General features: G+C 42.1%; 3 protein-coding genes across 3 annotated transcripts; 1 reads left to right on the plus strand and 2 right to left on the minus strand.

Annotated features, from left to right (window-relative positions):
• Positions 1-628: 628 nt before the first annotated feature.
• BDF20DRAFT_875912 (uncharacterized protein) lies at positions 629-3,129 on the plus strand. Its single transcript, XM_053081346.1, has 2 exons — positions 629-1,128; positions 1,211-3,129. The coding sequence occupies exons 1-2, from the start codon at positions 795-797 to the stop codon at positions 3,064-3,066; spliced, it is 2,190 nt and encodes a 729-aa protein (XP_052935910.1). The 5' UTR covers positions 629-794; the 3' UTR covers positions 3,067-3,129.
• Positions 3,130-3,165: 36 nt separating this feature from the next.
• BDF20DRAFT_875914 (kinase-like domain-containing protein) lies at positions 3,166-5,535 on the minus strand. Its single transcript, XM_053081347.1, has 7 exons — positions 5,205-5,535; positions 5,007-5,117; positions 4,687-4,835; positions 4,374-4,608; positions 4,104-4,274; positions 3,859-4,028; positions 3,166-3,763 (listed from the first exon to the last, which is right to left on the minus strand). Exons 1-7 carry the CDS (start codon positions 5,347-5,349, stop codon positions 3,293-3,295), a joined length of 1,452 nt encoding a protein of 483 aa, XP_052935911.1. The 5' UTR covers positions 5,350-5,535; the 3' UTR covers positions 3,166-3,292.
• A 1,293-nt stretch (positions 5,536-6,828) lies between these two features.
• BDF20DRAFT_875939 (uncharacterized protein) lies at positions 6,829-10,541 on the minus strand. The gene is made up of 9 exons (XM_053081348.1): positions 10,291-10,541; positions 9,287-10,147; positions 9,119-9,203; positions 9,002-9,048; positions 8,896-8,903; positions 8,470-8,803; positions 8,293-8,392; positions 8,055-8,210; positions 6,829-7,963 (listed from the first exon to the last, which is right to left on the minus strand). The coding sequence occupies exons 1-9, from the start codon at positions 10,424-10,426 to the stop codon at positions 7,108-7,110; spliced, it is 2,583 nt and encodes an 860-aa protein (XP_052935912.1). The 5' UTR covers positions 10,427-10,541; the 3' UTR covers positions 6,829-7,107.
• Positions 10,542-10,645: the final 104 nt, after the last annotated feature.

Here is a 10,645-nt window from a genome sequence, read left to right on the forward strand (position 1 = left end):
TTTGTTTTTCTTTCGAAATATCCGTCATCCTAATAAAAACAATATAGTTCCTACTCTGGCAAACCCATGTTGGGATCTTTGTCCCTTTGAATGCGCTTGCCTAGAAGGACGCTTGTCTATGCCTTTTGAGAAAACTGGAGGGGAAAGAAAAAAAAAAGGTGTGTTGAATGGATGACGAACGTTCTCTTATACCTGATTTTTGGATTCGAAAACTCTTGTTTTGTTATCACGTTCATTTCAAGGCCCATAACGCGAGACAACAGACAACAGTAGTCGTTAAAGATCAACTCTTTGCACTCATGCCCTTACCGACAAGGCTTTTGGTTGTTGATAACGTTGAAATCGCATTCAGTTGACAGTTTTTCATCTTGACGTGAAAATAAAGCGCCTCTTTTTTACAATGAAAGAAGGAGAGAGTGGAGCAAATCCATAAAATAGGATCTTATAAGGACTTGGGATTTTCATGAATAAATCACGTTTTTTTGTTTTGACACTACTTTTTTGCGTAACAGATTGCCCACGAAGAATGAAAAAACGCCTTTTTGAAAGGATGATTGCCCTTGTATCACCAGCAAGTCAACAACATCATGATGATGATGGTTGAAAGGGGTCCTTTAAGGAAATCGATTTTTTAGCTTTCTTTTTTTTTTTTTTTTTTCCAGCTGTGTTGTATATATGATATCAAACGCCTCTTTCGCAACGATGCACTCTTTTTTTTTTTCCTCTCGTTCTTTTAACTTGTCGTTTTTTCCTCAGTCGTCCTCTTTTTTACTTTTAGAACGGTTTCTATCAACATGGGGTTACTAAAGTTACAGCGCCTTTATAAAAAAAAAAAGTCAACAAAGGACGGTGGTGATAGTCCACGCACGGCTATCCAAAAACAAGCAGACGAAAAGCACAGCAGTCATAGTAAAACATACATCGAACTCAAACGGTTCTCTCTCGGTTTGAATTTGGATGGGATCATGAAAAATAGTTTTGCACAAGACACAAAGAAACCCGCTGCGACAACGACGGCAGCCACGCAGTCTCAGCAGAGTAGCCCTTCTCCTCACGCCCAGGAGGATGCGGGTAGTGCTGATAGTCTTGGGAAAAATCAGCATGAACCTCATTTTTTAGAGAAGAGTAGTGAGTGATTGCGTTCAAAGAAAAAAAAAAAAAAAGCAAGGCCAACTTGTGATACTCAACCGTTTTTTTTCCTCGATATTAGGTCAGGATGTATCATTGGCCAATGAGACACTTTTAGAAGCACGCCCGTCAGAAAAGATAGGCCAACAACATGGTCCTACCGCTACAGCGAAATCGACACGAGACATCACTACTCTTCCTACAGCAACAGAAAAAGACAATGCTGCGTGCTTGGAGGAGAGTATGGACAGCAGTTATCCGCGTTCCTTGGCTGCTCTAGACAACAAGAGGGACAGCTTTTCCACAAGTATGTTTGACCATTGGCTACAGCCTTCTACAGCTACTGCTGCTTCTCAACGAGCATCAGGAGAGCAAGACGTAACAAAGGTAAAACGAATGATGCGAACGACAACGACTGTACTTGATTCAGATATATCCTCGTCGTCGTCGTCTTCAGATGAGGATGATGAGGATGATGAAAAAGAAGATAAAGTAGGAAAGATCCAACAGCCTACTTTGTCAGACGAGACATTCAGCCAGATCAGCCATGAGAGGCATGGCCAAGCTTCTCTTTCACAGATACCCAAAGGAGTGCGCCCCATTATGGAAAGAAGAGACGCCACCAAACACCATCGTCTTTTTATTCAAAGAAAAGTCGATAGCTGGGCAAATAAAATCGATGCTGAAAGCCAGCGTATCGAAGCGAACGAGGCTGTTATTCAAAGGATGAGAGATAGACATCGTTTTCAAGTAAAGATGGCTGCACTCCGTCAGCAGCAACAACAACAACAACAACAAAGGATGAGCCATCAGGGAGGAGAGGGATACAATAGAATGTCTTCCTTTCCGTCTATGGTTCCACAACAACATCAAGGATATTATGGATCCGCTTCTCCCACGTCAGCTACCTCATCGCCCGTCGTCACCATGGCGCCTACCCCCCTGATGTGGCCGACGCCGCTACCTTCCTCATCGTTACCGGCGCCCGCAAACACGCTAGCACAGAGCATCTATCCCATGTATTACACATCAGCACCGTTTCCTTTTGCATTTTCACCCCAACGCGCAAGTCTTGATCAGGCCACTGCCCTACGACCCTCACAGCAGCCACCTGCTTCCATGGCTCTGTCCACTGCAGTGCCAAGGAGCGGCAGCACAACAACCACCTCCTCTGTTTCATCCCTTTGTCCACACGATGAGCGCATAGAAAGAAGAGGTCCACATCCGAGAGGAAAGAGTGATTGTTCAAGCAAAGCCAGCCACCCCCCTTCTTCCCCCGCTGACTCCACAACCATGCTTTCTCCCACAAAAGATACTACAAGCAGTGAAGACGAAGCAGCAGAAGCAGACGTGGAAAGCGTGAATGAAGACGAGGGGATCCACCCTTCCTGCCATCATCGAAAAAAGGGCACAAGCAAAACATTACGTTCCTATCCAAAAAAGAAGAGCAAAAAAAAGAAAGAAGAACAGGGACAGGGACAGGAACAGCCGCCGCCGCCGCCTTCCTATGTGGATGACAAGGGAAGGATGCTATCGATGTCCATGTGCCCTTCAACATCCATGTCTCCTGTCCAAAAGACAAGGCAACCCTTCTCTCAGAACAACAGCAGTAGCAGTAGCAGCCATGCAACAACAACAACAACAACAACGAGTCGAAGGAATTCACAAGAACAATGTACAACAGCAACGAGTTCGCCACTCTCAGAAAATGTTCTTTTGACACCGCCTCCTCCTCCTGCTCCTTCACAGCAGATGATGCCTTGCTCCCCTGCTTTCTACTACTCACCCGCTATGGTACCTCTTTCTCCGTCTTTGTCTACCTTTTATCCTATGACGGTGATGCCTTTACATAATACAAGCATGTCTATGGCTCCACAGGCTCGTGGTCATGCCCTATGGGGACAACATCATCCTCTACCCTATTACAAAGAACATTAAAAAATATATCTCGTTTCATAAAAGTAAAAAAATCTTTTTTTTTTTTTCTTTTTTACATAAAAAACAAAAATAATCAACAAAAAAAAAAAAAAAAAAATAATTTTTTTTTCTAAATCATAACAAAGTCATTCTAGAGTAGTAGTAATAGTAGTAGCAATAGTAGTAATAGTAGTCATAGTAATATAAAAGTGGTAAAAATAGGGGATGAGACTTGTTTTTTTCTTGTTTAACGTGAGCCAGCATCACTATTACTACTACCACCACACGTCATTAATGACATGAGGGTATGCCAAAATCCATGAGGCTGCTGTTGTCGTTGTGGTGGTGGTTCCTTTGGCGACTGATCCTGATGAGCAGCCGACTCCCCATGAGAGGGGGGAAGAGGCATGTTGAGATGGGCCTTCTTGTTGGACAGCGTGTGATTATTTTTAGTGGTATCAGCAAGAGTGGTATTCATAGGGTTTTTGGTATGCATATTCACAGCACCGGTCGATTTCTTGCCTGCTGCTGCTAAAGTAGAAGGCATGGGAGGTGTTGTCGTAGGGGTATGGGTATGGGTGGTGAGGACGTGATTGGGTGCTGTTGAGGACAGCTTGGGATGAGAAGCATGACGACGAACAGAAGTGGTTGGAACGACATGTGTTCGTCGTGTTTTGGATTGTTGCTCTTCACGGGCTTGTCGTCGACTTTCGCGAGTCTAAAAGAAAAAATAAAAAATAAAAAATTAAGAGTCCATAGAGATTCATAGAAGGAAGAGAGAGAGGGGGGGGGGCTTTGTCTGCTCCATTTTACCTCCAATTTTCCTCCGTTTTGTCCATTGAGTAGCATCCAATCATACACACCATCATCCGTCTCACCGATGCGGTGTAATACTTTGTTGAACAGCTCTCTCAAAAAGTCGTAATCGGGCGTTTCTTCAAAGCCCAATTTACGTACGTATTGCAAGTAAATACCAAATTCTTCTATATACATTTCTATGTGCTAAGTACACATTTTTTTCTTGTTCTCAAGTTGGGGATCTTTCTTTGTTTGTTTACCTGGAAAACCATCGCACAAGTCTTTGACAGTCGTGGTTTGCTTCTTTTCACCAATGCGTTCGTATTTTTGCTTGTTGGTAGCGGCTTTTAATCCTTGCCAAGGAAGTGAACCTCTTAGAAAATACATAAAGACGTGTCCTAATGATTCCAAGTCATCTCTTCTTGATTGTTCTATAAATGAGAAATCAATGTCACATCATGCCTTCCTTTCCCCGCCCGATGGCGGCCCCCTTCTTTTTTGATCAGCCTGCGGGTGTATCCAAGGCTTACCTCTTCCTAAATGGGTATTGATACTCATGTATCTTGCTGTGCCCGAGAGACTTTTACGCTCTCTGTAGGGTATATGCTGCTTTGTTTTCGGATCTCGGTACAATTTGGCCATACCATAATCAATTAAAAAGACCATGTTGGCATATTTGGTACCTGGACGGCCAATCAAAAAGTTGTCGGGCTTTATATCTCTGTAAATCAAATTTCTCTCGTGCACACTTTCGACTCGATTGATCTAAAGATGATGTTAGAATCATTCTCCTCCATTTAGTGCAGATCAAGCAGCAAAGAAAGAGAAAAAAAACCGTTTTACCATTTGTTTTGCCAGCATGGCGACTGTTTTTATCGAATGTTTTCTTCCGCAAATATCAAACAGATCCTCCAAACTGGGTCCTAGTAGATCGATCACGAGAATGTTGTGCAGCCCTTCCTGACCAAAATAATAAGCACTGGGGATGCCAGCTAATGCACAGGAAGGGGGGCGGGCAAGGAGGAGTGGCAGCAAGTAAGGAGAAAACAAAAAAAAAAAAAAAAAAAAAAAGAAAGAAAGATCGGGTAAGATGCTTCATCATGTCGTTTTTGTTTTTGCCATTTTCTTTTTGTTTTCTATTACTACAAGTCAGTGTACTTTACGTAGACCAGCAAGTACTTTGTAGGTGCGATATTCATCTCTTAGTTGTGGTGCATCTGACTTTCTCGGTTCAAATTTGATAGCCACCGACTGGTTATTTAGCAAATTGAGACCTAAAGGATGTGTGCGGGCAAAGAAAAAAAGAAAAGTTAATCCTATTACTATTTTAAGGGAATCCAAGGAAAATGGGGGTATTCCACCTTCATATAATACACCAAAGCTTCCTTCTCCAAGTTTCTTTCCTACTCTGTAGTGAACACCGACAATGTTGGTAGAAGATTGAGCCACATTAGAGACACTGTTTCCTTTCTTGTACATTGAAGAATGATGTGTGGTCGTTATCATGGCTGTAGAATTGTAAAAATACAACAAAGAAAGATCTAATAATATACTGCTCTTGGGTAATGGATCGTTGGATCGTGGTGATGGGGTATCCTTTTATCTACAACGCACAGCAAAAAGATGTCTATGTACTGGAGGGTGTGTGTGTGTGTGTGTGTGGGAGAGAGGGAGGCTCAAGGAAACAAAAAAAAAAAAAAAAAAAAAAGAAAGAAAAAACCAGGAAAAAAAAAAAAAAAAAAAAAAAAAAAAGACAGAATCAAGCAAAAGAAACAAACACACTCAAATACACATACACACAAGCAGAGACACAATAGAAAGGTATAATGGAGGAAAAAAGGGTGATTAGGGGTAAAAAGCCAGAAAAATGAAAAAAGGGGTGCCAACTTTCTTCCAACTCTAACTGGATAAAGAAACTTATAGGATAGTCGGATGATCTAAAGCACGTGTACCTCTAATGTTACCCTCTGCGCAGCAATGTACAAGCTTCGATTACATTGTGTCGTCTAAATTCAAATTAAGTTTGACAAGGAACCGAGTGCCTCTTTTCTTTGACAACATGATGCTTCCCTTCTGAATAAAAGATCGTCACAAGTAAAAAAAACTTCAAACAAATAAACAAACAACATTTCCATAGAGCCATTACAGTGTGGGGGATAAACTAGTCTCACTTGAAATAAGGATCAAAGGGGGAAAAGTGCCGTTTTCTCTTTTCAAGTCCCGTTCGGAATGCATTCCACCTGCCTACCATCTACTTTCTGACAACAACCGTGAGCCATTCCCCCCGAGGTCGATTCGCTGATGCTTATCCACTCATTCTCGTGTGTCCCATAGATTGCTACTTGATTATACATGTGCCTTTGATACACCGCCATCTTTCCATCTCTTTTACTTTTATACATCGTTCTTTTGTAGATAGGACGGAGTGTTATTGAAATAAAGAGATATCTTACAAGAGAAGTGGCGCGTTCAAAACCTCAATCTAACTTAGGGAGCCCTATCAAAAGGCATGGACATAACGTGCCATCCTTCCATCCATCTCTAACCATATAACCAGATGTCTGATACGCTTACTCCTTTATTATACTAGCACTGGTGGAATCTCATCCTAATAGTGTGCTTATTCATCCAGAGTCTATTCTAACAAGTACTGCGTTTTCTCTCATCTACAAACAAACCAACAATCAACTCCTACAGAATAACGTTCTTTTATTTTTCAATCCTATAAAGGTAATGGATTCCAACATAGTCGTATGAAAAAAAGAGCTTTCCACCGTTCCCTATGAAAAACGTTAAAAAGATCAAGAAAATGCAATGCTGCCTGTGGATTTTGAAGAGACAATCGACAAACGTTTCCGGCCGTGAGTCGTTTTTCCTTTGGTTTGCTTGGGAACAATCGTTTCAGGCACACCTAGTTCTATGGCATGTTGGATGGCAAGATGCAAACGCTATTTTTTATCACCCCCACCCCAATTTTTTTTTTTTTTTTTTTTTTTTTTTTTTTTTTTGGCCCTGTATGTTTCAATAGATCATGACTTTTTAGAGAAAAAAACATAGTTATCAACAAATAATACTTTACCGTCGCTAATCTGTACTCGAAATCATATCCTGAATGACTCAATGTCGATTCCCATAGTGCTCGTGCTTTGGTGAATTGCTCAGTTCCCCAGCAGAGATTACCAGATTCCCTTGAGAGAAAAATACGATCAATAGTTACAACATAGTTTCCTCCCCCCCCCGCCTCAGGATACCCCATGGTCGTACTTACCAATAAGCAAATGGAACAAGCCATTTGGTATGCTTGAATTTCTCTCTATTGTCTATCACCCAATTTAAATGAGGAATACCTTCCTTATAACGGCCTAAAGCATTCAATAGAGATGCTCTGAGCAACAAAAGCGTGCCTCGTTGGTCGTAGTAATCAGGTGCTGCTGTTTCAGGCACGAGCTCTACTTTACGCACATCGTATTCCAGTTGTTCACGTTCATGGAGGGCGTTCAGCGTCTCATCGACGGTCGTCAAGCATTGCTCCAGACAGGCAGGTGCCATGCAAGGGAAGGCATTACTTGTGAACAAGAGCTCCAACGCAGGCAAACTGAACTCGAGGTCTTGATACCCACTGAGCTCGAAAAAAGCGACTCGGTTCGCGACATATTGCTCAGGCTCCGAATGGCGTTTCTTGTCCATGAGTTGACGCGCTTCTGCAAACGCAAGAATCGCTTCCGTTCGCTTGCCCGACATCATCTCCATACACGCGCCGTAAAAGAATTTCAAATAAGCCGGTGCATTGTAGCTCGACTGCAGCTCGTCCGCACGAGCTGCCGCACTCGCCCAGTCCAACCCCATCGCTGCATTGACCGCCATCTCATACGTGGCTAAACGACCCAGCGTTGTCTCGGCCCAATCGCCTTGGGTCACCTCATGCATATACGAAAACGACTGTGTCGACAGAGGGATATTGCGCGCTAAACGAGAGACACGGCCTGCAAAAAACAGAAAAAACGCTGAATTCGCATAATTTTGCTGAGCATCCAAAAGACACTCAATGGCCGGCTGAATGAATTCACGCACAAGTATTTGAGGCGCATAACTCGTAAGGAGGACATAGTAAGAAACCAACCTACATATACACACACACACACACACAATAGACCCCGTGTTAATCACAGCGGCTACACGCTCGATATCCTCTTCTCTGCTCAGAAACTTACATTAACGAGGCAAGGGGTGATCGAATCCGTTTTTCTTCAAGACACACTTTCAATAACGCAAAACCAAGATGTTTGTCGGCTTTCCATCCAAACGCAGAAACAATCTTTAAAATCTTTGGCGGCAACGAGGACAATAATAAATGCACAGAGCCAATACTAAGCGTGTTGCCATAGAGAAACGGGTGTCAGCTACAGATGCGTCAACAGCTCCATCTTTGAAAAAACAAATGGCTTTTACCCAAATTGAATAGCCGAGACCGTATTATCGTCCATGTATTTATGGAAATGCTGACCCATCCGTTTATATTCTTGCCATACCAGGCTATAGCTACTATACGCTATCATACCTCGCGCGTCAGCAAACGCATCCTCATGACTACCTTTCCTCTCTCTCTCTCTCTCTCTCACACATTACCTCTTCGAAGATTCAATCCTGCTTTAAGATAGCCAACCATGGTTTCCATGGATAGATAAAGCATAGCCATCAACAGCGCACATTCTGCCTTGATGACATGCGCACGCAATGCACCATTGGGCAAAAACTGCTGCTCTTGAAGCTCATACTTATTGAAGGGTCGTGTATTCGTAGGAAGGTTCGTAGAGTTGGCTCCCATCAAGTTGGTAATGTAATGAGATACAGTATCTTTGAACGGTTTTTGAGCCGATGCAGCCTCAATTTGTGCATTGGCAAAATGATAAGTGTCGGTTAAAATGGAAAGAGCCCTTTCCACATCTTTAGGATTGTATGACTAGTTAGGCAAGTACAACATAGGTGTGTCAGTTTGACAAAATGCCTTCTTTATCCATAGCCCCCATCGAAAAGAAGAAAACTTTCAATTACCGTAATAGCTGGTGGGTGGCAGTGGGTGTAGTATCCAGAAGTATAAATATACATATATATAAGAAAGGCAGCAAAAAGCTCATTCACAAGTAGAATACCCACTTACCTTGTATAAATGCCATCGAGCCAAGACCTAATGCATACAGTGGATCCCTTCAATACGGAGCGAGCCGTGATGAATAACCAAACTCAAATAGATTCTATTCTTGTCATGAGCACTTACTGAGTGGATCGTCTCTCGAAAATCTGTTTAGCCTCTGAAAACTTATTATTGAAAAACAATCTTACTCCCTTCAACATTTCATGATCTATCAAGAAAAAAAGATACAACATGCATCATCAAAAAACAAAAATTCCATGGCTTTTCCCCTTTCTTTTCTTTACAACTTACCAAATCTTTCTTGAGCTCTAGGGCTCAAAAAGTTTTCTTTTACTTGTGTATAATCAATATTGGCCAGTTTAAGATCATTTGTATTCGCTGACATCACTGTAGTAGTAGTAGTCACTTTTTCCTCCTTCTCTGTTGTGATGCCATTGGATGCCATCTGGCTTTCTTGGTTTTCTGATAGATCTGTAGTGGATGGCGTTCTTTCATCATCATCATTAGCATCCTTGTTCAAGGCAATGCCTCGCGTGGGTGAGGTCATTTCGTCCGTTATCGAAAGCTCCTCTAGGCCATCCGATAGTGTCTCACTGTTTGTTTGGTTTTGTACAGTATCTACTTGTTTCATCGTAACCGCTCTGGGACGAGGGGAACTTGGCGCGCTCGCAGCCATGATATTCTCTTCATCACCTTTGTCTCCACATGCAGCATCGAGTGATAACGCTTCTCTCTTTTCTTTAGTAGCATCATCAGAAACACAAGTATCCTGATTTTCCTCCTCCTTTTTATCCTGTTCATCCTGTCCACTTAAGCGCTGCATTGTCCTTGCTTCAGAAATGTTGGACTGTACACTCTCTTGGATGGCTGTGATGACTTGCGAGAAATCATTCTCTGTTGACCTCTGTTGACTCTCCTCGTTAGGAGCATAGTCTACCCTTTCTTCTTCTTCTTCTCCATGTTGACCATGGGTTGCATCCATTGCTACTGTCTGCTGGTCATCGCCTTTGTCTTCATGGGCGGAAGAACTGGATAGAGTACTCTCTTTGACCTGTTCTTCTGACTGCTTCTGCGCCTGGTGACTATGTTCACTGACAACGCAAGATGCTTCTTTCTCTAACACTACCGGCTGTATCTCTTTCACACTCATTTCTTTTACGTTTGTCATGTGTTTTAAACAAGGTTTTGTAATGATAAAAAAAAAAAAAAAGGTTTATGAGAAAGAAACTCAAAAATTAGAAAGAACAGAGCGAGAGATCTGTATCATCCTTTCCAAGGTTGGACAAATAAGTTACTTTTTTCCCGCCGCTCGAGTGGTGTGGTGTAGGCAAAACACACACACACACACCCCACCTTGGTGTATTTTATGCTCGACCGATTGCACAGACATTTGTTCCATGTACAACCGCTCTTTTCCCAGGAACAAATCATGGACTGTCCTTCTTCATTTCTCTGTACTACAACCGCTCCATTTTCGTATGTCTAAAATGTGCCTTTTCCTATCTGCTATTGCCTTTCTCTTTCTTTGCTAGATCATGAGAAAAAAAAAAAGCAAAAACACAAAAGCAAAGAAAAACATCATGTATTTGAATCGTATGAACTGTACAAAAAAAAAAAAAAAAAAAAGAAAAAGAAAAAGATAATACGTCT

The sequence above is a fragment of the Mycotypha africana genome (genome assembly GCF_025528875.1).
Source record: "Mycotypha africana strain NRRL 2978 chromosome Unknown BDF20scaffold_6, whole genome shotgun sequence".
Classification (NCBI taxonomy): domain Eukaryota; kingdom Fungi; phylum Mucoromycota; class Mucoromycetes; order Mucorales; family Mycotyphaceae; genus Mycotypha; species Mycotypha africana.